General features: G+C 40.3%; 5 protein-coding genes across 9 annotated transcripts; 2 read left to right on the top strand and 3 right to left on the bottom strand.

The window, feature by feature from the left end:
* The first annotated feature begins 273 nt into the window (after positions 1-273).
* LOC135165555 (mucin-2-like) lies at positions 274-11535 on the top strand. 3 transcript variants are annotated; one of them, XM_064126953.1, is made up of 6 exons: positions 274-624; positions 1022-1099; positions 1527-1811; positions 1888-1964; positions 2044-9854; positions 10057-11535. In XM_064126953.1, exons 3-6 carry the CDS (start codon positions 1636-1638, stop codon positions 10411-10413), a joined length of 8421 nt encoding a protein of 2806 aa, XP_063983023.1. In that variant the 5' UTR covers positions 274-624; positions 1022-1099; positions 1527-1635; the 3' UTR covers positions 10414-11535. The 3 variants fall into 3 exon arrangements, with proteins under 3 accessions (XP_063983023.1, XP_063983024.1, XP_063983026.1); XM_064126954.1 differs by having other exon boundaries at positions 1022-1105; XM_064126956.1 differs by lacking the exon at positions 1022-1099.
* A 577-nt stretch (positions 11536-12112) lies between these two features.
* Positions 12113-16384, bottom strand: LOC135165556 (phosphatidylinositol 3-kinase catalytic subunit type 3). Of its 3 annotated transcripts, XM_064126957.1 has the most exons (7): positions 16203-16384; positions 15481-15675; positions 13773-15308; positions 13469-13657; positions 13226-13401; positions 12964-13038; positions 12113-12853 (listed from the first exon to the last, which is right to left on the bottom strand). In XM_064126957.1, exons 1-7 carry the CDS (start codon positions 16271-16273, stop codon positions 12453-12455), a joined length of 2643 nt encoding a protein of 880 aa, XP_063983027.1. In that variant the 5' UTR covers positions 16274-16384; the 3' UTR covers positions 12113-12452. The 3 variants fall into 3 exon arrangements, with proteins under 3 accessions (XP_063983027.1, XP_063983029.1, XP_063983028.1); XM_064126959.1 differs by lacking the exon at positions 16203-16384 and having other exon boundaries at positions 13773-15399; positions 15481-15621; XM_064126958.1 differs by lacking the exon at positions 16203-16384 and having other exon boundaries at positions 13773-15346; positions 15481-15614.
* Positions 16385-16898: 514 nt separating this feature from the next.
* LOC135165583 (cytochrome P450 4C1-like) lies at positions 16899-19658 on the bottom strand. Its single transcript, XM_064127011.1, has 10 exons — positions 19508-19658; positions 19225-19392; positions 19039-19145; positions 18875-18965; positions 18607-18792; positions 18463-18532; positions 18075-18201; positions 17753-17917; positions 17451-17685; positions 16899-17310 (listed from the first exon to the last, which is right to left on the bottom strand). The coding sequence occupies exons 1-10, from the start codon at positions 19569-19571 to the stop codon at positions 16958-16960; spliced, it is 1566 nt and encodes a 521-aa protein (XP_063983081.1). The 5' UTR covers positions 19572-19658; the 3' UTR covers positions 16899-16957.
* Positions 19659-20289: 631 nt separating this feature from the next.
* Positions 20290-24846, top strand: LOC135165475 (sodium- and chloride-dependent GABA transporter 1-like). The gene is made up of 11 exons (XM_064126805.1): positions 20290-20382; positions 21110-21684; positions 21797-21898; positions 22090-22264; positions 22443-22814; positions 22944-23068; positions 23165-23277; positions 23369-23500; positions 23575-23778; positions 23845-24012; positions 24103-24846. The coding sequence occupies exons 2-11, from the start codon at positions 21177-21179 to the stop codon at positions 24202-24204; spliced, it is 2001 nt and encodes a 666-aa protein (XP_063982875.1). The 5' UTR covers positions 20290-20382; positions 21110-21176; the 3' UTR covers positions 24205-24846.
* Positions 24281-25554, bottom strand: LOC135165484 (male-enhanced antigen 1). Its single transcript, XM_064126818.1, has 2 exons — positions 25118-25554; positions 24281-24901 (listed from the first exon to the last, which is right to left on the bottom strand). The coding sequence occupies exons 1-2, from the start codon at positions 25292-25294 to the stop codon at positions 24623-24625; spliced, it is 456 nt and encodes a 151-aa protein (XP_063982888.1). The 5' UTR covers positions 25295-25554; the 3' UTR covers positions 24281-24622.
* Between the last annotated feature and the right edge of the window lie 59 nt (positions 25555-25613).

Here is a 25613-nt window from a genome sequence, read left to right as displayed (position 1 = left end):
TGAATAAATTTACCTTTACTTTGAAGTTTTTTAAAATATATTTGAACCTAAAGATATAGATTTTCAATTTCACTGAGCCGATATCAATTTATTTAAAATTATAAATGAATCATTTGTTTTATAGTTTGAAAAATATTTTTTTGTTTTTTACCAATTTTTTATAAATCAATATTTCGAAAGTTAATTTTTTTTATGAAAAAAAAATGCATCGTCAAGTTGTCAGCCCTGGAGCCAAGTGAGCACTGATGCAACGCGCAAAATGGCGCCTCATTTTCAGTGGTGTATGTATTCATTGAAAACCCATGAAGTGCCCCGTTGCACGTCGGGTAAACCGAAATATGTACGTACGTCGCACAGCCTTGGGAAAAGCGTTTAGTTGTTATATCCATCGAGTAAAATAAAAACACTGAGGTGCAAAAAAAAACAGTTACCTCTCACCCTCTCCTACCACCGTAAAATAATTGTTGCAGTGTTGTTTAAACAAAATAAAACTCAGTGATACTAAATCCACAAAAAGTTGCATTGTTTTTGGGGTGGGCTGGTAGTGGGGGCAATACAACTGGGTGAAATAAATACACATAACCGGTGGAGGTGATTTTTCGAGGCAGGGGACGAAAATACGAGGTGAGAAATTTCGAAATAATTCTCATGCCAGAGTGTTTGTGGCGATTGAGATACAGACAGAGGGATATTGGTCCTGGGGGACGCCTAGCCGTTCAACGAATCCATTCCCAAGTCACGGGTGTACCTCGCGACCACCATATTTCCAGGCATTTTTCGTTTTCTATTTTTTTAACCACAAAATGCTTTATTTTTGGGAAAAAGTCGGATCTCTTTGCCATTTATTTTTTTACATTCTTGAGCAGACATGGATTTTTATTCTTGGTTAAGCATTCAATCAATGCCTCACGCAATTTTCCCGCGATTTTCGGATTATTGTGGCACTTTAACCCTTGGTGAAGGAGCTTCGTCGAGGTTGAGGAGAAATTATGATTATCACTGGTTTTAACAATTTTTTTAGATCTGATTTTTGCTGCGGGTGATGGCCACTTGGAGAGGACCATTTTTTGGGTCAATGGAGTTGGGTGAATAACAATTGGTATGGGTAATTATCTAATTATGAATGAAGAATTAATTTTCTCGATGGAGGCATGTGAAGCATGAAATTGACTATTTTTATTGACATTTGGAGATTGGCAAATATGAAATGATTCTTTTTCTTCATTTTGCAAGTCTTTTCGTGAACTTCAAAATTGGAGTCATTTTTTTCGTATCGTTGCCTTTGGAGATATTGATGGTTTGAACAAGTCTATCATTTCACCTTCTCCTTATTGGCAATAATTGATATAATAATATTTGTTTATGGATAGCGATGTTTTTGTAAGAACTTTTTGATTGGGAGAAAAAGTTCCATATCGAGGTTGAATTGAAAAATATGTATCAAAAACTGAAAAAAATCAATTCAAATAGAGTGTTGAAAAAAAGTTAGGAGGTTATTTTACCTAATGAATATGTTTTTCCTGCAGGAATATTAGGTGTAACCCATGTGTGCTAAATACATACTGAGGACGATACCCCTGATAATTCATATAATTTGCATGTGCTTCACCGTCTGGTGAATCGAGAGGATTGAAGATGTGTGACCAGACAGAAATTCGTTATTTGGATGGTGATGTGGTGTGGGTGAAGTTGGGCCCCTGCTGGTGGCCTGGACAGGTCACAGGGGTGGATAACCTCCCCGAGGATCTCAAAGTGGATTTTAATAAAAAACCACTCATTGCTGCTGTCAAGTTTTTCCAGGAGAATTCTTAGTAAGAATTAAAAAACAATAACGAAAGAAGATACCTTCTAAGAGATTTCAACATTTTTTTTTTGTTTGTTTCATAGTGAATTCGTGAAAAATATACATCAGATTTATCAATACAACTGCACGCAGAAGGATGACTTCATTAAGAAAGGCCTAGGTAATTGTTGAAATAAAATTAATTTTTGTAATTTTTTTAAAGAAAGATTGACTAAAACGAACATTCTTTACATCCCCAGATAAATACCGTTCAAAACATAAGAGTGGATCAAAACTGATGGATAAATTTCCCGGTGACGTGGAGACTGCAGAGATGCTGACCGGTGGCGATCCTAACATCCTAAAATCCGAAAAATTTTGTCCAGAAGAGAAGCCTGATATATCGGCCTTGTTTGGTGAGAAAAAGTCTCCAAAAAAGAAGCAGAAATTCAAGGACGATGAAATGACACGTCGCAGTTACCCGATCGAGCATAAGATAATTCGCCCCCGTATAATGAAAGAAAGCGATCACGAGGTGAGGATACGTCAACAGCCGAGTAGTCACCCAACGACACCGACATCAAGTGACCAGAACATGTATGCCTGCCCCCTGTGCAGCTTCACAACGACCCGAGTCAATGTCCTCATATGCCACAACAAGAGCCACCGGGAGGGTTCAGTAGATACTGGAGTGAGGTCTCTGCTGTCAACGCCCAAGAGACGATCACTAGGGGATGAGCCCCAGAAACGAAAATATGTAAGGAAGAACAAAAGCCTCCCCAGGCTGAAGACCGATCGCGGGAGTGAGCCAGTGAAAAGGAAGCAAAAACAGCCGGAGAAAATAGCGAAGAAGAAGAAGGCAGATCCTGAGATAAATGATCTACTGGCTGATTGGGACGATGGATCTGACGATATGGAGGTGGATATGAACAAATCAACTCCCATCAGCAGTCCCTTGACTAAAGAAAGAAAGCCTGAGGAAGAGGATGAAGACACCGATCTGCTGAAAGAGTCTGAGAAACTACTGAAAGAGACTGAAAGTTTGTCGACACATTTGGAGAATTCAAAGACTAAATCACTGGTGGATCCTCTGTTTGATGAGGAGATTCTGAAAACTGAGCTGCAGAATACTTTGGAGGATGAGAGCCGGCAGGAGGAAGAGACTATCAAGAGTTCAATAAGCAAACCGTTGAATGATTCTGTGGTTAAGGAGGTGAGCCTATCTCCAGTTGTAAAGGATAAACCGAAGAATAAGACAACTCCGGAGGAGGATTTGAAGGAGTCGGAGAACATGTCGACTCAATTAACGAATTCAAAGGCTCAACCCTTGGAGAATGATTCGCAGCATGTACCTGGACTGAGCCTGCCAGTGGTAAAGGAGAAATCAGCACTCTCCAAGAAATTGAGGAAGTCTCTTGGGGACAGAAAAAACTCAACTCCCGAAAACGATCAGGAAAAAAAATCCAAATTATCGTGTTTTGATTTTGACGATGAAGAGCCGGAGCCTGCTTTACCCCCAGTGAGGAAGATTCCGCGAGTTTTTGGTGAGAAGAACACATCTTTGAAGAAAGAGATTATCAAGGAATTTGTTCTCTCTCAGGCACTTGCCGAGGAGAAGGAGGCGGAGAGTAAGGCAAATGAGAAAGAGGCACAATCTGAGAAAATCGTAATTGAGGAAGCGAAAAAAATGGAGGACGACGAAAAACTGAGGCAGGATATCTTGAAAACTGTCGACGAAGCTAGTGAACTAGTTGCCAAAATCGCCTCTGAGACTGAGAAGTCCAATGAGGGAAAGTGCAAGCGAGATGTGACTGAGACAGAACTTGAGATTGTTGAGATATTGGAGGTTGAACGTGATAAGGAATCAGAGGAGGAAATAAAGCCTAATAGTCAAGAGAAAATGGAGGAGTCTATGGCGATACCTGAAACAGAACCCGAGAACATTTTTGATAATCACAGGTCACCGAAACGTTGTCCATCAAAATCTCCAGGGAAGTCCCCATCAAAGTCTCCAATGCAATCTCCAAAAAAATCAACTCCAACCTCCAGTCTTGCGAAGTCTGACATACAGACAAAAAACTCCAAAGATATTGAGGACATTGACATGAACTCCGAAAAGGTGACGATCGAGAGTGAAGAAGAAACACTGACAATCTCCCAGCCGTCGAATGTCGGATCTGGAGATGGTGCGGAGATGGGCTGGAATCAGTTGAGTGAAATAATAGGTGACAAGTCATCAACAGAATCGCCATCAGTGGCGTCGCCTCAGTCTCAAGAAGTTGAAAAGAAACCGGCGAAACGGCGAGGAAGACCTCGCAAGTATCCACTACCGGCAGATGTCAGTGGAAATGGCGATTCTTCGACGAAATTCGAAGAGCCTCAGGTTCTCCCTGGGACACCTGACAGTCAAGAAACAGATAGAAAAACATCTGAGTCTGATGGGGAGCGATCGTACACGGGGAGGAGACGAAAGCCGAATAAAAAATATCTGGAATCTGACATTTACAGCTCGTCTCCAGGTCGCCGGACTCCTCGAACTGATGACAGCCAATCAGAAACTGAGGAGAAGGAGCACAAGATTAAAGGGCGGAGGGGAAGAAAGCCATCCGCCATCAGCAAGGCTATCAGAAAATCTCTGGAGGAATACGAATTCTCCGATCAGACACTTGACAGTGCTGAAGAGGTCGGAGTTTCCACTCCAATTACAAAATCCCCGATTGTTAAATCTCCTGAATTCACAGCTGTAAAACCTGATGCCATGAGCCCAATCAATATTACAGATCTTCTGGCGACGAGCGACGTTGAAATAAAATCTCAAGGTTTCGGAAGCCTTGAAACTGATCGAGAATTAATAGTTGAAACTAAAGCGAAGACAGGTGATACTAAAGTTGCCGAGGTTCATGAGATGGAGGAAGAGAAAAAAATTGAGATGCTTCCACCGAAAAAATCACAGATTAAAAAATTCGAGATGTCGCTTATTGATGCTCAGGAAGCGGTGGTTAAACCTGGAAATGAACCTGAAAAAACGGAACCTGAAGGTGATTCGGTGCAGGAGGAGGTCAAGCCCGAGGTGTCGAACGAAATCGTGCAAAAGGAGACTGTGTCACAAGTTATAACGGCGGGTGTCCAAATGAAATCAAAAACTCCTGATAAAAGTGTTGAGAATATCGTCGAGGAAACTATTGAGAATATAATTATCGAGGAGGTAATTGAGACCAAGGAGACAGTTGTGGAATCTATTGGTCGAGAGCCAGAACAAGAGGTTGTTGAAGCTATTGAGGTGAATATTCCAGTATCCACTGAAGATTCCCAACCGGTAGAAGCTCCAGAACAAGTTTTAGGACAAGTTGTTGGGAAAATGAAAGCACCTCAGGAAGCAAAAGCATCTGAGGAAATCAAAGCTCCTGAGGAATCCAAAATATCAGAGAAGTCAACAGAGTCTGAAATCCACCCAACTCTCAACATCGAGGAGAAAATTCTCTCAGAACCGATAGCGTCAGACGTACCATCCACTTCCGAAAAAAGCTCCAACGATACCAGCATAATTGTATCCCAAGAGTCCATTCCATCAGCCCTCCCTGAGGCCTCTGACTCCATTCCCGTGTCCGAGGAGCCCCCACCACTAAAAAAATCTCCGGCAAAGTTATTACCGACTCCTGCAGATGTATCAGTCCCAGTGAAAAAACGAGAGAAGCCCCGTATAATTGAAAACGTGACGTTGCGGGAGCCCATGCAGATTTTGAAATCAAAACTCTTGGAAAAACAGCCGTCCAAGTGTATCAAGCACAAACTGGAGGTTGATGATTCCTCGAAAAATGTATCTGGTAGTACTCCCCGAGCCAAAATAATAAAACTCGAGTCGAATAAATTAAACACTTCCCCGAAAACATCCCCAGGGCTAACAATAAGTAAAAAACTCCAGGTCCTGAAGGCAGACGAGACTCGTGATTTTCAACAGGACAAGTTGAACCTCTCTAACACAATCAGTATCGCCTCGAGTGCCACCACTGACCCATCAGAGGTTGAATTCGACATAAACTCAATTCCCTTTGTAATGAGTGAGGATCTCACTCCTGAAAATGTTGAGCAGATGCCGGTGATGATGTCTTCAATAATCTCAGCGCCATCATCGAGTCCATCAATCACCCCAGCCCTCGCCCTTACAACCCCCACGACCCAAATGACGACAAATCAGGTGCATTTCAAACCAACAATGACAGCTATTGAGCCCAGTACCTCTGAGAAGGCCCCAGCGAAGAAGAAGACAGCATCTCCAACGATTTTAAAAACCAAAACTAAAGCCAAACCGACGATAACTAGTATAAAAACCCTGGTTCCTCCACTAACAGGTGGTGTGAAGGGCCTCAAGTTTCAGAATCAACAGGGAACAAAGACAATGGGAATGCTCGCGAGTCCAAAAGGTTCACCAGGAAAATACGTAATTGTTCAAGCTGGATCTGGAGGCCAGCCAGTTCGTTACACGGTTCAAGGTACGACAGCAATACCCCAGAAAATGCCAATATCGTCAGCTAAAACCACAACCGGAAATCCCCAGATCGTGCGACGGGGAAATAAAGTAGTTATTCTGACGTCGCCTACATCTGGACAAAGTAAAATGGTTCCCCTGGCTGTTGAGAATACTTTAACGGCTGGAAAGGTCCAAAAAATCATGACAAATAAGGGACAGGTAGTGGGGAAAACCATAATAGCCCCCAAGAGTGATACGAGTTCCCCAACCACATCAAAAATCACTCCCAGCGGTCAGAAAATCGTTAACACTGGAGTTCTGTCTAAGAACGTTTTCACACCTATATCAGGGGCTAAAACTGTTCTGGGAACGATTCCCCAACATTTCATTACTCAAAAGGGAGTCATTACTCAAATAAATGCCTCTCAAATATCTGGAAAGACAGTAATGGCGCAGAAGACGTATGTTACAAACAAAGGAACATTGTATCCAATATCGACTCAGGGTGGTAAAACGCTTCTGACGCCCATATCTCAGAGTTCCCTACCTGGGAAAACCATTATAACTAGTCCTGGATTAGTGCCAGGTAAGGGAGCAGTCCTGACACCGTTCACTGGCCAGCAGGTGAAGGCTATGGTTGCAAAAGGTACCCCGGGGAAAAGCCCCAAAGTGCAATATCAAACAGTTCAGCAGAAGGTACAGATGCCGATGCTTCAGAAGAAGGTCCCCTTGTCCTCTGCAGCAACAATGCAGAGAGTTGGGGCAATTAAGTCACCTGGAACAATTATCCTGCAGAATCCACCACCTCTGCATCAAACGACTCCCCAGACACCTGGAAAGATGACACCAAAGAAGATCATAAGACAGACTGTGATGTCCCCATTGCCTCTGCAGCCTGGAAAATCACAGACTCAAGGCGTGTCGAGATCCAAATCTACGATGACGCCAATAACACCTCAGAAGGGAAAACAAACTAAACAGAAAATCGTCATTCAGAAAGTCTCTCCGGAAACTCCATCAAAAGGAATAACTGGACAAAAGACAACAGTATCAACTCCCGGAGGTGTGCCAGGAGTGAACAAAGTCGTTCGAGGACAGTCGGCATTGAAAAACATTCAAAAGCAGCTGTCTACGCCTATGATGCCCGCATCTCCAGTGGTTCCAACAGCCGTGGTTTCAGAATCTCTTTCAGAAGATAAAAAATCCGCGTCGGAGAGTCTCAAGATCGAGGCTAAATCAGTAGAGGCATCCACATCAGCGACTCCAGCAGAGCCAATGAAACAAGAAGAACCCAAAATTCCAGCTCAACCCCAGATAATGGCTCTTCCCACTGAGAGCGCTGATGGCAGCCAAACATACGTTCTCGTGACTATTGACGAGCAGGGACAGATTCAGCCACTAGATAATAACGCTCTGATGTCCCTGGAGGGTACAACAGCGAATGCTGATGGCTCTAGAACTCTGTACATCGATCCAAGCTCTCTAGATCCTTCTGGAGCTATCGATAATATTGTTCTGCAGTTTGACAACACCTCAGTTCCTGCTTTAACACAAGCAAACCCTCCAGAGGTGACCCAGACAATTACTGAAGGATTCCAAACGTCAAATCAGGATATTCTAGCAGCAGCCCTAGCAAATACTGATTTCCAGCAAGAAATTGGATTGCCTGAAACCACTGTATCCAGTGTGATGACAGCTGGAATAACCCAGACGAGTCTAGACACCCAGACAATTCTTCAGAGTACCCTGATCCCCTCAACAGAGCCGATCTCATCCCCATCGGTTCTGGAGACGTCTCTCACCCTGAATCAACCCATTATGACGCCACTAGAGGTACCGAGCAGCGTGGGCATCCAATCAGACATAACTGATGCAGCACCAGTTTCCAGTATGGCCTCCCTGAAGATTCCCATGTCCATCGATAATGCAAATATCTCGTATATTGCAACACCTGAGGGTGTTCTGCCTGGTAACTCCATGCCGGACATTGGAGAACTTATAGAGCAACCAGTGTCTACGGAAGTTCAGAGTCAGCCTGCCAGTCAATATCTGGTGATTCCAGATTTGCAGGACGGGATTGAGAGACAAGAAAGCACTGATGAGACCCCGACCTGCACTATATCTTATGCAGTTTCAATACCAGAGAGTGTGGTTTTGGATTCGGGTCACGTCCAGACAACTCCATCAATGCCTATAATAGACGATTCTTTCGTTGACGGTGTGGATTTTTCCGAGGTCAGCACTGAGACTTCAACTTCTCAGCAATTACCTAGGGATACTCAGGAAGAGGTGCCACAGATACCCCAAGATGAGAACAAAGTCCCTGAGGAAGTTGAGCCAACACAAGAGATTATTCGAGATATGCCGATAGTTCAGATTGATGCGACCACCGATCACACGTGTTCAGAGAATATTCCAAAGGACGATGCAGAAAATTCAAGTAAAATCAGTAGTTGCTTAGAGGAGGAAGCATCTGCCTCCCCAGAACTAAAATCACCAAGGGTAGATGTCGAGTCATCAAGTGCTTTTGATGTTGCAACACCAAAAGAAGAGGACAGTTCTTCAAAAATCGAGGATCAGTCCGAGCCAATGGAGACGGAAACTATTCCTGAGGTTCAAGTCAGTCCGCTAGTAGCTCAGTCCAGTCAGCCTGAACCTATGGATATTGATTTTGAGAAAACTGAGGCTGGTAGCCAGGATACTGTTGATGGTGTTGAGGCACCCTCCCAGTCGTTCGAGAAATTCGAGCGACTTTCCATAAATAATGACGAAGTAATATCCCAATCGACCTCGAAATCAGAGGGGACTGAGGCTACTCAGTCCAGCCCCTATGAATCTATGGAAATGGAGACAACACTCGCTAGTGAACCACCGACACAGTCGTTCGAAGATGTCAGGGGGGGATCGGCTGTATCAGTCTCTCAGTCGTCCTGCGAGGGTTCTACTGAGGGTACTAATGCTCCCAGTCAATCTTTCAATGAAATCAGGACTGCTGATGAAACTGCCGATGATCCTAGTTTTCCAACGCAGAGTTATGAAGTTGGGAATGCTGACAATCTCGTCGCATCTCTGGCAATTGATGGAGAAATCAGTCAGGAGGGGAACATTCCCTCACAGTCAAATGACGTTGGGAACGAGGGAATTGGGACGTCTGGATTCTCAAATAATTCTGGATTAAATGAAGATGAAACTGCTAGCTCCTCTTACGTTCCTGAGACACCAGAGACTCAGGAGCGGGATCAGGATCAGGAGAGTGCCATCAGCACGTCTAGTTATGAGATACCTCCCTGTGAGGAGATCAATATTGCTAGCTCCAGTGTTATTGCAGACACCTCGGTAGACACTGGAAGCCTGCATGACAATGGAGTGCCTGAGATTCCTACGTCATCGTATAATTTAAATCCAGACAGCAGTTCTACGCATGTTGATGCTGTACCCACCTCCAGCTTTGAGGATCAGGTCGTAGTCGAGCAAAATGTGTCGACTTCTTATGAGGTACCTATCTCCATGCCGAGACTGGAAGGAGAGACCGCACAAAATTTTGTGAGCGAGAGTTCGGATCAGAGGAATGAGCCGAGTAGTTATTATGCACGCAATCCTGAGGTAATTGAAGAAATATCATTTTTTTTTTTAAATGTTCGTATTGCACAAGGTTCCAGTTTTCTGAAAATCAATTATCTAATTCATTTTTAATTTTTTCTGGGCGGCGGTTAAGTCTTAACATTCTTTTTTTAACCACAAATTATCGGTGAAAATTTTTCAAATGATAAAAAGACTATCAAAACAATTCTTAACATTTCTCCAGGAAGTAACCTCGGAGCCAAGTCAAAGCTACTTCATGCCAGAGGGTTCAAGCCCCAGCTACCCAACTGAAACAGTCTCTCCCAGCTGTTACGACGCACCCCCCGAGACCGAAGCAAGTCAAAGTTACTATTTAACTCAAGAGATAGACAGAACAGAGCAATCATCTTCGAGAAACGTTGAGGCATCGCCGAGTTTCTACCAGGACACTCCGGACGAAGTGCGACTTCGATCGCAGGGTGAGGCGACCCCTACGTACACCGAAAGATATCCCTTGGACTACACACTTGAAAATTCACCGATCGAGAGGCATGACCTGGTGGAGAGTTCAGTGCCCGCGACAAAACCCGCCGAGAGGTAATAATCAGCAGGGGAAAAATGTTTTATAATCTCTCCTTTCATTAAAATATATACATCTGCATGTATATATCTCCTTTTAAACGTGCTCCTGAAGTGGCTGAACTACCAACAGTTGGTCGACAAAAAAAAATAACGAATAGAAATGATTTAAGTGTAAATATTACTGAAGAAGGGCGAAACATTTTCATGATCAGTGCTAGGAGCAGATCTTTATAATTTATGATCGAATACAAGTATCACCACTAATCTACGATGAATTGATATCGAGTGGAAGACATGAAATTTTAGTAACAGAGCGGATTAACGCGAGCACTTAATTCATTTTACCATGTGTTCGTTTATGTAATGAAACACCATTCATGACTTAGAAGTTTTTCTTCAACTGCGTGAAGATGATCAATTGGTGCAACAAATTCGTCACTTCAGTTACGTTTAAAATTATAATTGAGAACTGTAGATTGGCAGGATGTCTGTGACACTGACTTGCAATATCTCATTGGTACTGATGGATTTAATGAATTATGGGGAAGCGCATTATTTTGAGAATTCACGGTTACTCTGGGGGATCGCGTCAAATCTTTGTTTAGAATTAATCACTGTAGTGTTTAATTTGTTTAGAGGCTAGGTGAACAAAAAATAATAAATGGAGTATATGAAAGTTTATTTGAGGTGAAATATCAGAGTTCCCACTATATGATTTTGAGATATTTTTTTTCTTCTTTTATTTTTCAGCGTATAATCTTTGATGTTGATTAATGTGGTAAATAATAAGGGATTGAGGATTGTGGATTTTTCAAGTATGTGAAGGGCTTGAAAAGTTTGTCGAGTTATTGGAAATTAGTTTTTGTAATCGGGAATTTATCCGTCTGAAGGGTGTATATAAACGACTGACAGCACGACTCGATAATGACGTGTTATTATTATTATTATTATTATTTTCAATAAAAAAAAATCATTGATTTTAGAATGGGAGTTTGGAGACTTGACAGACTTCTCATGGCTCTAAAAATTGAAAACTAAGCAAAAAAAATACAAAAAATATGATAATTATAATTATTATCTTTGTAGCCTCAACACAATATGTTATATTCTAAAAAAAAAATAAACAAAAAGTATGTTTTTATTTTCTTCTCTTTCTCTCTGTGTGGGCGTTGTTAATCATGATCAGTCAGGTATGTAAATATTGTGTTAAATAAGGGTTTGAAATGTGCAAAATGCAAAATCACAAGAAATTAATGATTTGCGAACAAAAATCTACCCTTGAAGATTGAATAAAACCACAACGTGTTTGTTATTTTCTAGTAGTAAAGGAACGCGTCTTTAGGTTAGAGTGCGTGCTTAAAATTATGGGGAAAAATACTAATTATTATCACATTATGAATATTAAATATCATTTTCAATCACTAATAATTAATGAGAATGAATTTTTACCGTGTGCACCACAAAATTGAGACAAACAAATTAAATGTAACTATGAAGTGAATATTGAAGATGAAAAAGAAAATAAATACACAAATATTTACGTAAATAGTAGGCTGTAAAATACTAATCTGCCCTTCAACACGATTATTGGTTCTAATTGAGCTAATGGAATATCTGGTGAGACGAGGTTTAATTCACCATTGTTTTTATACGTATAAATAAACAAATGAATAAATGATTAATGAGTAATTTTGGAGGGATGGAATAAATTTGAGTGATTTAATATTACGATTAAATATTTTAATATTGAAATAAAAAGGCAATCCCAAAATATATTGCAGGTATTATTCATAAGTCCTATGGAACACAGTCTTGTTGATGAGTTTATTCTAGGGAAAGATAAAATAAAATGAACCTCTCTTGAATTTTCAGTATCTTTCGATTGGAGTAAAACGAAAAATGACAATTTCATTCAATCAATCTCAAGATATTGACAATTGAAAAATGGATATTTTGTTCTTCTCTTCCTAGCTCATAACGGAATTAATTTTTAGTTCTTTTCATAATTTTACTCTTATGAAAGGAAATAAAAATTATGTCTTTAGATATATTTACAATTCACTTCCTCCAGTATTGCGCAAATTTATGGAGTTGCTCGACGAGGACAGCCATGACAGCTGTGACTGAAAGATCCAGCAGATTCTGAACGTAATGCACAGCTTCTTCGTCGCTCAAGTCTAATCGCAATTTATCCTGAACCTTTTTCACTGCTTTGTCCGGCTCCAGGGCGATATCAGGAACACTAGCGTCTACCATGAGGGAGAATAAATTTAGCAAGAGGTTGGCATTTCGCCTAAGATGGAGAAAGGCAGTGTAACACTGTTTTTTGAACTCGTGGTAGTGCTCTGAGCCAACTCCACCCATGGCCTCTACCATCTCTTTGCTGAGTTTCATAGGTGGGGGGAGGGGCTTTGGATCCCTTCCGAGGATGTAGCCAAAATCTATGTGAAATAATTTTCCTGGAGACCAGACAGACTATTTTTAGAAATTCAAAACAATTTTGAGATTTGTATTTTTCCAATAATTATTGATTCAATTACCGGACATTAAAAAAAAATTTGCTGTTTACCTGACGTTGTTAATAGTAAATTGTCCAAATGACGATCTCCAACTCCCAGGACGTACGTAATGATGCAGTATCCGGCTGAAGCCATAATTGAATAATTTAAATCGTTAAATAATCCACTTCATTTAATTTTCAATAATTAATTCGGATTATATTGGATTTGTTATCTTTGAATTTGAAAAAATTGAATTAATGATGATGTGTGTTCCATATCACAAAAATTAATAATAAGAATAGGTAAAATAATAATAATAATAAGACGCACCACAACTGCGAACATAAGTATCCATTACGTCAAGTGCTACCCCATACGGGCCTGTCTCTGAAGGATGATGTTTCCTGAAGAAATTCAATATAGACCCCTCACTAGCTAGAACTTCAGCAACTGTCGTTGACTCGATGAATTGGACAAATCCGTGCTTGGTACTTGTTGCTAATACTCTGAGAAGGGACCATTTATCAGTGAACTGAACCCAAATCTTATTAGAAATTTATAATCGAGGGGTACCTGTATGGGGTTAATTTTAAATCCAAATTTTCCCTCCTTAGGAGCTTATCCATCAGTGCAATGGTCTGTAAAATCAACTGGTCCTGTCTCAAATCATCCCCATGCTTGAAGATGGCTATATATTCAGTATTATCACTCGTAAGAAATGTTAATTTTGATGGCATGAGAGCTGACTTGAACAGACTTGCTCTAGAACGAAAATCAATTTAATTATCTACAGCTAAACGTAATTTATTCATCAAATTTATGTGAATTGATCAACAAATTGAAGTAATTAATTATGGTAAAAATCATCATGAATTACTTCTCTGGAATAATCCCCCTGATAGATATCTCCGGATCAAGTGGAAAGGGTATCGGTTCAAAATTTGAAAAATTAAATTTTGAGATAGGATCGGGTTCAGCAAGAAGTGCCTTCAGCCTGTCAGTTTTCTTCTTCCTATTGGCACTTTCCCTAGCAACATTCTTCACCAAAGCCACCAGCTGTTCAATGAAAGTCTTCTGTCTGGCGAGGAAAGCCCTCCTCTTCTGCCAGACAGTATTGCCCTGCGACAGAGCCATGGAGAACATTTTCATGACAGTAAGATACATCTCCCTGACCCTAGTATCCTGTTTAACAGTGATCGCAGGATCCGGTTGCTCCTCACACTCGATGGAGAGATACCAGTAAAAATAATTAGCAAGAGTTGAATTTTGGCAGGCTCTGGTAATAAGAAAAGAGGCGAGATCCATCGGTTGCTCTTGACTCGAAAAACAAGCTTCTGAATCACTGGAAGTCGATATACCAGACGACGTGTAATCCCCCATGACATTTCTACCCTCCCTCTCCCTCTCTGACTCCCTAGCAATTCTCTGGCTTGCTACCTTGATCCCTTCGAAATTCTCGTACTTGAGGGCCTGAACTAGCTGCAGCAAATAAAGCATGAGATCCTCGTCGTGGGCTTGGTTGAGCCTCCCAATGGCGTACCTCCTGATGGCTGGATGAGTGAAGGCTGGCCCAAGGAGCTCCAGGGCATCCTCAGGGTCTGGAGGAGTCCACAGAGCCAGCATCTCCAAAGCCTGCTTCTCCTCCCCAGCCATCTTCCAATTAACGCACTTAACGAACTTCGTCAGGGCTTTCTTTTGATTGGACAAATGAAATCTGAACTTCCAGATCAGGTCCTGTTCTTCTGTGGACAGGGCTGTCGTGGGAGGATATCCCAGGATCGTGTTCAAGGCGTCTCGAACTGTTGATGTGGGCTTCACATCCTTGGTATTACCCCCCGAACGAAGACTTCGGGCTAATTTATGGTGCTTACCCTCCACGAGGTTCTCCTGAAGAATCTCGTAGTCAGGAAGTGTCACGACGTCTGGCTGGGACCGATGCTGAACCACCTCATCACCATCTTTCTCATAATAGACGATTGAGTGAGGCAGTCCGTCCATCGTTACCTCGGGAAATTCGACGGTAAGATACAAGTACTCGGAGGCTCTTTTCTCACGCTCATTTATGAGCTCGATCTCTCTGAAGGTCAGCCTGTCTAGCCAGTCCACTCTGCTCATTTGGCCGTTTCGACGCTTTTTGGCAAGCTTTGCTAGGCGCTGCATCTGCTCTTTACCAGAGTCTCTGGCTTTTCCTGGGGTTGCGGTGGGGACTCCGCCATCTGCCTCGATTCCTGGCCACACTCGTAAGTCCAGCATCCCTTGCCGGAATACTCCGTACTTGCCGAAGAGGGATATCGTCGTTCCACCAACTGGCACCTGACGACCTGGGCCTGCACAGTCGTAGATTGTTATCGTCAGCTGAGCGTCACGGGGGAGATCCGAGTAGGATATTGGGAGAGTTACCCATTGATTCCAACTGAAAGAAGACAATCAGACGCAATGGAGGAGAATCGCCTAATTTCTCTCAAGATGAAGAGAAGTAGGAATTGCGTCACAGTAAAAGTTGGCTAGTCAATTAATAATTTCAATGATACAATTACAGCTGGGGCTTTATTCTCAAAATTATTTTTTTCGTTATGACTACTTACTTCCACCTCGTCGGAAAATGTTTGTATGCCGTGTGTACCGGAAGAGCGAGTGCTCTACCTCCTCCCCAGACCTGCAGCGATGCAGAGAGATCCCCCTTACTGCCACCACCTCCGTACAAGCCGGAGTATTTTATCATGGGATCTAGTAAGAGTTTGTCATACTCCGGTCTCTGTCGTTTGCCCTCTAGAGTCCCTCTGAGATGTCGTATGAGAATGGGAGGGATATTAGAATGGAATGAAATATCAGACCAATGTGTCAAATGACTATTTACTCTTCTGTTCCGTATTGTTTTGTACAAATGTAAATTTCTGGGGCATGTCTGTATGTGTATGAACAATTAATCATGATGATACATGATTAACGAAAATAATCTACATATGGCTAATTTATTAGTAGAAATGACTCTACCAAATACAGTTTGGCACTGGTTATAATACGCAATCAGAGGATTTACAGTGAAACACCTTTCATTAAGAGGTTTAAAACGTCAGCTGATGACATTGAATTAATCTCACATTTAGAAATCATTCTACTTTAATCGTAAGGAAAATTGGTATAGCTACAGGGTTTGAAAATATTCACATTGATTAGGAAAGAGACTAAATAATAAAATATGAAGAATGAAAGTTTATGCCTATCTGTGATAAGTGATTAAAGTGATAGATGACTCTTGTATTTGTTATGACAAATACAATATATGATATGCATCTATTACACTCACATTTTCATCTGAATTCTCACATCCAGCGAAGAACTGTAAACGTAGAAGAATTTATCACTGATTTCCTCCATTGCGTTAAATAATGATTATCGAGACTGTTTATGAGAAGATTCCAAAGAGATTTGGGTTTAGGTATCTGTCAAGTGAGTACACGCAACATGATCCAACCTCACCATGCGACTGTGGACACTAGGATCCAGTAGGGTTGGGGTGTTGGAGATCACCGGGCAGTTCAGAAGATGACGCAGAGATGGCATTGTCAGTATCAAAGGTTATGGAATAAAATGAGTAACAAACTAGTGTAAGGCATTATTAGATATTAGCATGAACTTCTTATCTTCAGGTACTCTTAATAACATAGCTCCCAGGAAGGATGACTTTCTGGGCCTTCATTCCTTGAGCAGAGAATCCTTTATTTGTTGGAAAAATTTAAAATAAGCAAAACCGTCTTCTCCCTCAAACAAATCCAAGACCAGTATTCTGGCTAGAGATAAAAAAAAAATCCGATGCATTTCTGGACTGTCAGCGTTTGATGAATCTCTAGGGAGTAAATTATATTCATTTTCTTCATGATAAAAACAAAAATATTTCCATAAACTTTAAACAAATATGTGGAAACTCCTCTGGTTTTCCGAAGTGTTCCGTGACCAGCAAATGTGCCCATAAATTATCATCAATAATAATAAAGCCTCTTAATTTTACTTCAATTTAATTTATTCATGTGGATTTCGTGCAATTTTGTTCCAATGATATATTCATTCCTTTTTTCGCCACAACTTAGTTATTTTCATGGGATATCCCTTGCGCGATCGAATAGAAATATCCATTTTCAGTTTGATGTTCTCCATTTTTTCACTCGTCTCAAAACAGTAGCTTCTAATCAAGTTGGTGATTAGTGTCTTGAGGCAAATGATGGCAAATTTCTGCCCGAGACAACCCCGAGGGCCTCCACTGAAGGGAATATAGGCATATGAATGTCTCCGCTTAATATTTTCAGGGCGAAATCGATCTGGATCGAATTTCTCGGGTTCATTCCAGTATTTTTTGTTTCTGTGGGTCATAAAGGCTCCGAGGACAATCGAGCAATCTTCAGGCAGTATGCAACCCTCTGTTGATATTGAATAAATTAATTCTCTCATTAAGCCCTTCAGAAATAGCTCTTAATAATAAGTGGTAGGGGTGTGGGAGAAGATTTTAATAGAGAGAGGGTTGTCGGTAATTTTTCCACTATCAGAACATTTTTAATACCAAGCTGAATGCGTCCAGTAGTTTTTCGCACCATCAATGGAGCAATGGGAAACAGCCTCAGTGTTTCTCTGATGACCATTTCCAAATACCCCAAACTCGAAAGGTGTTCCTCCTGGACATCCTCACTCTCCCCAAGTATCTCCTCAACTTCTTCTCGAACCTTCTTCTGCACTTCCGGATGCATTGCCAACATCAGTAATGTAAACGATGCGATGACTGCTATCGTATCCTGAGCCTTGAAATAGCATTAAATTCATAACTTTTGAATACTATTTTTATGGCAAATTGAAGAATTTATTTACGGCAATGTAAATGGTGTAGATTTGATACCGGAGTTCCAAGTCATCCATCGAATTATTCTTCACCGCGTGATCGATCATCTGTTCCAACAACATTACTCTGGGCCTGTCCGATTTTATTGCTCCTCTTGTCAGAGCGAAGTGTTCCTTTTTTTTTCTCCAAATAGTCTGGCAAATGCATTTCACTTTTAAATAATAGTACCATTCAATGGAAATCATTCGTTGAACCAAAATAAATTTATTTTTTCCATATTATTTGAATTTCTCATAGAAAAACTTTATGAAAGAACTGATAATGGAGAATGTAAATTTTTAATAAATTCACCTGATCAACAACGTTATGAATTATCTTCAACCCCGCCTTTTGTTCCTTTCCCATTTTCGTAGTTTCAAATATGAAATCGGGATGGAGCCAGATTTTAAACATTCGTAGATGAATAAATTCGTAGATTCTAAATAAATCAAAATTTGAATAAATTATGAAAATGAAAAAAAAAAGAGATTTAATTATGGACGATTTGCAAATCAGACACGTAATTTTGACGCAGCGTCTCTTTGGGGGAATAGCGAAAATTTGGACGTCATTTGTATCGAACTATCTCCCTCGGTGTATTTAACTTGCAATTGCTGATCTATTTCCGAAAATTGTGGTAGGTACGTAACTTTTATTGAATATTTCTCTCCACATTGTAAAACAAACAACAATTTCTTACCGATCGGAATAGTGTACAAACTGCTTGTATCCCCCTTTTTGCGCAGTACCGGAAATCCCGAAGATTGTTTCTGAACATAAATCGGAGTGATTATATTGATTAAATGGTTGAATACAAAACACCAACACCGGCTGATGTATTTACCGAACATCATATCAGTTGTGCAATTAGTCATGAAAGGAAGAACATCAAATTCTCCATATTCAATTCGAGCTCCCAACAGTTGCCTGCAGTAGTGGCTGTGAATATTAAAATACTTCAAGTACGTCGTCAATGATTTTCCGTTGACCATTGGCATGATGATTTTTCTGTGACTCCTGTGTGCTGGTCCTACGAAATAATCCATTCACGAGCAACTAATAAATATCATCATGATGAGTGACAAAAAAGGAAATTATTTTCGAAACTCTACCTGAGGCACTGACAAGACCTTGACCCACCGCTGGCTCCATCATTCTGTACACAGGGTCTTTGTATGATGCCTTTGAACTACTGAATATTATCTACATGAAGGACTTGATTAATCGTAGACAATTTGTTATTTATAAAATTAGAAAAATAAAATCGACAAATTACTTGATAATCCTGAGGTTCTGTTAAAATAACAACGAGTTTTGGCCCCAGCCAAAATCGAAATGTGGGTTTATTTGCTCGCATAATCTCAACCACTCGGTCGAAGGTTTCTTGATGGCCCCGAAACGAATACAAAATAATAAACAATTAACTGAGAAGGATTTAGAGTAAAAATTAACATCTATTCACCGTCAGGATGGACTGCGAACTGAAGAGCGTTTCCCAATAACGGAAGCGTTGAAGGACCCGGAAGGCTTCTGGCAAATTTTAAAAGTTCAAGCTGATGAATGCACCAACTCTTGATAATTGCCCACCATAATAAAGTTGCAAGTCCTGCTGTACCTAGAGCTAGGTATCCTGTTGGAAAGCCGCAAATAGATATTTAGTTTCTCTGACAAACATTTTAATTTGCAACGTTGAATATATTCCAGCGATTGTTGCGATTAAAAGAATGCTTGGTTCTGTCACTCACCGACTATGGGAATACTCTCCATCATTATATCATTCCGAAAGACCCCATAAATAAACATCCACATTTTTATTTCCCAAAGGAGCTAGAATAACGAAATTTTTTCATTGTCGACTGCTCGGTTTTGGGTTTATTCGGAAACTGTCGCGTCGACTCGTCCATTTCTTGTATTTATAAGTGAGAGGGGAGGGCCGGTGATACTCCTTTGTATGAAGAGTAAAGAATAACAAAAAGGGGGAAGAAACCTTCACACGCAATTCTTGATTCAAAACCAATTTTTTATTCACTGGATCAGTTTAAAAAGAATAAAAATATGTTTTGTAAAAATCAAATGAAACCAAAACAGAAAGATAAAATCATGTTTTTGGAATTGAAAAATGGAGAACTAGTGGACAAATTGGAGACAAGTTAAGCAGAGAGTAATTCGCCCTATCATTAATTATTCCCGAAGGCACGCACGAGCACGTGTCTAGTCCCTACAATATCACAATTAATACAATAAAAATAATTAACTCCACATATTCCACACATCCTGCCGTGGAATCTGTTCCCCTCGTTTCAATTGACCTGCATCATTATTTACTCTTTAATAATCAGTCAACAAGAGGGCCCATTGGTGAAATATTCCATCCTAAATTATTGTTTCACCCGTAGCAAGCAATACTACCGGGACAAAAGTAGAATGATACCAGTGGAATTAATTTATTGAATGAAATAGGTGTGTGTTGGAATGTCTGAAGGGGGAACCCAAGAGCACTACTTAGGGCAGATTCATAGGGCACCTACTCGTATTCACACCAGTGTATGATCGGCTCTAACAGCGAGCACGTTGAATAGCTAAAGTGTATAAAAACAAATAGTTTGAGTGTTTTTAATAAGTGAGTTTTAGCACTGCATAGCCATTCTTTCATTTCTTTCCAGTCGAGTTCAAGGAGAATCCTCTCGTTTGTCCATTCGAAGAGTTGTCAACATCTTTATTAATTCTTATTTGATATTCCAAGTTCAAACGAATTCTCATTAGAATTCATCCCTCGAAGTCTCATGGTAAACTTACAGATTTCCGCGATTTTGTTAAACAACTCTGATGTATAGGGCACGATAAATAATTCATGAATCGGCAGATAATAATAAAAATTAAGCAGCTATTCCTAATTCGGATAATTCGTGAGTTTTAACATTTCGTATCCATTCAATTGCCAATGAAAGACGTGACTGATATTTTTTCCAATAACCCGTTTATCATTTATAAAATGGAGCAAGGTCCCTCGTTGGGAACAGTGATTCCCGGAAGTGTCTCGTTGCCATCATCCATCATCATCAAGAACCCCCAGACCAGAGACATACGTCTAGAATCGTGGACGGATGTTTCGAAGAATATGATAATCTATTATTTTCATTCATTAGTTTCCGTTCTCTTTTCACAATAGCAAATTCTAATCTTATTTACTAATCATTCGTTGAGTTAGTTTGATAATGATTTCGAGATGAATAGAGAGTCATGTGTAATGAATTATTTATTTAATTCAATGAAATTTAATAAAAAATTATTTTTAAGTAAATTTCAAATTCCCAACTTAATTGTCATTCCAATGTTATCGTATATAGAGAAAAAACGGTGGAGGTTTCGTCATTGTGAAATTATTTACAAATGATTTATCGCATTATGAGGTGAATGATAAATCTTGTTCAATTGAGTATTTACCGAAGAGACAAAATGCCATCGTGCGACAATACCAGTGTGCGAGTTCGCGTGGACAAATCGACAAGTCCACTACCTCACAAACACTCTGATCCAGTTCAGGAATTGAAAGCCCTCTTCACTGAGCCTCCCGCTAAAGCTAGTGCCATTACCAACGGCAGTAAACAGGATGATAATTGCCACGTCCAGGCAGCGGATTGCTTACAAATAAATTTATCCAAGGACGATGACATCCCCGAGCGCGGAAGCTGGGGGAGTAAGATCGAGTTCATCCTGTCCGTGGTGGGACTGGCCATTGGCCTCGGTAATCTCTGGAGATTTCCCTATCTCTGCTACAAGAATGGTGGCGGCGCCTTCATGGTTCCATATTTTATTGCACTCTCATTGGCGGGAATACCAATGTTCCTCATGGAATTGTCCCTGGGGCAGATGATGACTATCGGGGGGCTAGGAGTATTTCAGATTGCCCCGATTTTTAAAGGTGAAGAAGATCTTTTTTCATCCTTTCGTTTTTTTTCCATTCAGTTCATTATTAATCATTGACTTCATTGATTAAGGACGATTGTATTTTATTTATTGGCCATTTTTCACAGGAATAGGATATGCCACGTGCGTCCTCTCGTGCTGGACGAACATCTACTACATTATTATTCTGGCGTGGGCACTATTTTACTTCTTAGTTTCTTTAAACTCAGGTAGATACGTGATTATTGCCAGCATGATTTATTTAATACGTTTAATCAGGCTCGTAATACAATGAAATACATTCAATTTTTTTCAAATGTTCAAACTGGAAAGAGAAAAAAAAATTTTCATGCCATTGCATTCACAAATTAAATAAATTATCCTTATTTGACTTTCATGAATTTGCTATTCTATGTGTTAGACGTTCCATGGAGGACCTGCAACAATTACTGGAACTCCGAGTATTGCATAACTCCCGAGGAGCGCTTAAGGGCGTCATGCTGGTCCGACATACATGGCAATATCACAATGTGTCAAACATCAATCGGAAACTATAGCACAGTTGTTCTCAAGGATCCCGTTAAAGAATATTGGGAGTAAGTAAGACAAAAACCACATCCATTTCTCCCCATTGTTCTAATGCTGTTCTAATGGCAGGTCCTTTATGAATAATTTTGGTGAAAAAATAGTGCAGGGTTTTTCGTTATTAGTGAACTATACGAAAATGGAATGAATTATTGGCGGTTAAATAATTAAACTATCAACCTGTCCCAGACGAAGGACCCTGCAGATATCTTCTGGGATCGAGGAAATCGGCGGCATCCGGTGGGAGCTTGCGGGAACGTTGGCGATTGTGTGGATAATGTGCTACTTCTGTATTTGGAAGGGTGTGAAATGGACGGGAAAGGTCGTGTACTTCACAGCTCTATTTCCCTATGCCCTCCTCTTCTGCCTCCTCATCAGGGGTCTCACACTACCTGGCGCAATGGAGGGGCTCAAGTATTACGCTACTCCGAACCTTTCCAAACTGGGGGATCCCGAGGTGTGGATCGACGCCGTTACCCAAATCTTTTTCTCTTATGCGCTTGGTCTTGGCGCCCTGGTGGCTCTAGGGAGTTATAATAAATTCAAAAATAATGTATACAAGTGAGTCTCTGTGAAATTCTTTTTATTTTAATCCAGTAATTAATTAAGTCATCACTCATTTCATTACTGTAGAGGGTAGATTGTAGATGGGTTCACACGAGGTGGCTTTATGGAATTATTTATTTGCAGAGATGCTTTGATTGTATGCTGTGTGAACTCCGGAACTAGCATGTTGAGTGGAGTTGTGATCTTCTCAGTCGTTGGGTTCATGGCGCACGAACAACAGAAACCAGTTGCCGATGTTGCTGCTTCTGGTAATATTGTGAAATCTTCGATATTGATTTTACATATATATATTGGTCGACAATAGTAATTATTCTGACATCGTCTGCATAATTTTCTTTACTCAGGTCCGGGGCTGGCATTTTTAGTGTATCCTTCAGCAGTTCTGCAATTACCAGGAGCGCCAGTCTGGAGTTGTCTTTTTTTCCTAATGCTGATTCTCATCGGTCTGGATAGCCAGGTGAATAAACAAAACGCTCATTAATGACAATTTAGTCACACAAAATATAAACTCCACTTCACATTTTTCAAATTTGATTTTATACTTCCAGTTCTGTACAGTCGAAGGATTCATCACAGCTGCTGTAGACGAATGGCCCAGACTCCTCCGAAAGCGCAAAGAAATCTTTGTCGCCATCGTCTGTTTCCTGTCCTACCTCATTGGCTTGTCATGTGTTACTGAAGTAAGTCAAACGAAATAATTCAATTAACATTTCCATCAATCATCTTGAAATTTCGATTTTCCTTCCACCATCAGGGAGGAATGTTTGTGTTCCAGCTATTGGACTCTTACGCTGTCAGCGGATTCTGCCTCCTATTTCTCATGTTCTTCGAGTGTATTGCCGTCTCCTGGGCGTTCGGTGTCAATAGGTTTTACGATGGAATAAAGGACATGATTGGGTACTATCCATGCTTCTGGTGGAAGATTTGCTGGACTGTAACTACACCGGCAATATGTGTGGTGAGTGAATGACGAACAATATTGATCATTACTCGAAGAAGCCATTTTTTAATATTTATCATACAGGGAGTCTTCATTTTCAACGTAATTAAATTCGTTCCTCCGAAATACTTGGATTACGATTATCCCTGGTGGAGTCACGTGCTGGGTTGGCTAGCTGGTCTCTCTTCGATGATGTGCATACCTGTTTACATGGTTTATATATGGTTTGCCACCCCAGGATCAGTTTCAGAGGTGAATAAAATCCTTAAATCGATTGATTTCAATTTCAGTGACATTTTTTTTGCCTTAATTTTTCACGGAGTTTGGTAATTTATGCTATAGAGATGGCGTAAATTAGTTCGAATTGACGATGACGTGGCCACACTAAGGGTGAAATTGAACCCTATTAAAGCAGCAGCCATCAAGGAAGAGTTTAATTTATAATTTACACTGCCTTTTATTGTTTGAAACTCGAGTTGGTTCAGTTGTGAATTGGGAAAAAATAAAAATGCAGAAGAAATTGATTTACAAAATCATGCCCATGTCAAGAAACATTTTATTTGGAATTTTAACTACATAGAACTGATTTTTTTTCTTCTAAAAATACCTTGGATGAATAAACAATTCTAATTTCATATCATTTCACAGCTGAATTTCCATTCATGTATTCGTATTCTTTATTTTCACAAATTTTGTATTGATAATTCCTAAAGAATTTATTATAAAATAAATGTCAACTATGAAACTTTTATAATCTTCTAATAAATTCTTTATACAATTGGAAATGATAGGATAGGATTTTTACATGAAATTGCTTGATGAGAGGAACATAAAAGTATGTGACAATTACTCCTGGGATAAGTTACTCGCGTTTCTGCATCTCTTTGATTTTATCGATAAGACGATTCTTCCACTGCTCCTCGGAGACAGCCTGTGCCCACTCTGGTATTGCAGCCTTCGGTAGTGTAAATGCAGCCATGGCAGACTTTACTTGATTGATTTTATCAGCATCCAAATTGATGTTTGATGCAGTGGATGGAGAGGACCAAACCTGGAGGGTCTCCGGGTTCTCTGGTTCATGGGTATCCTCCTCTGGGAATGAGTAGGACTGTTGACTTATCGGGAGAACCCACTGGTCATCCTAAAAATAAATTTTACATTTTTTAAATAACAAAGACTAATAAGTTAAGTATTAACGTAAAATAAGTGACTTGTGCCACTTTTAATTGGAAGTAATACAGCTTGTTTTGATTGTGTCAAATGTGTCCGACTTGGAAATGAGACCTGATTTTGAAAAATCCGATTTTTAGGTCAGGGAAAATTATGTTTTTTAATTGCAAAAAAAAACGATAAATACCTCATCATCATCATCTAGAAGAGTATCACTATCGGTGGGTACTTGTGACAATGGAACATACCCAGCAGCTCCGAACTCCTCATCCTCGCTATCAGAATCGGCAGCTGGTTGCTCAACATTCAAATTGGGAGCTTTGAGATTCTGCTCAATTGGCTCCTGTGTTGGCTCCGGAGACATTTCTATTGCGACTGTATGTCAAAATGTTAACCTCTTATGCCACTCGACACTTGTTAAAGATGTTCATCCTTTAATTAACCCCTCATCCTACATTCGGCTAGCAGGCCGGCAAGTTTAATAAATTAACAACTCCTTGTTTTTCTATTTACGAAGAGCCTTCTTATTATTCAATATTTAGCAACAAGGGATTTTTATGCATTTATTTATTGTCAATTATGCTATGATCAGAAGGTTTCTCTGGAGTGCTCAATAGCGCAGAAGCTCTGCGCATGCGCTAGCCTCCAAGCGGACGCCATTTTGGACGCCACTTAGCAGACGC

This window comes from Diachasmimorpha longicaudata, chromosome 8 (genome assembly GCF_034640455.1).
Source record: "Diachasmimorpha longicaudata isolate KC_UGA_2023 chromosome 8, iyDiaLong2, whole genome shotgun sequence".
NCBI lineage: Eukaryota > Metazoa > Arthropoda > Insecta > Hymenoptera > Braconidae > Diachasmimorpha > Diachasmimorpha longicaudata.
Note: the sequence above shows the minus strand (reverse complement) of the source record. Positions and strands in the feature narration are given on the sequence as shown.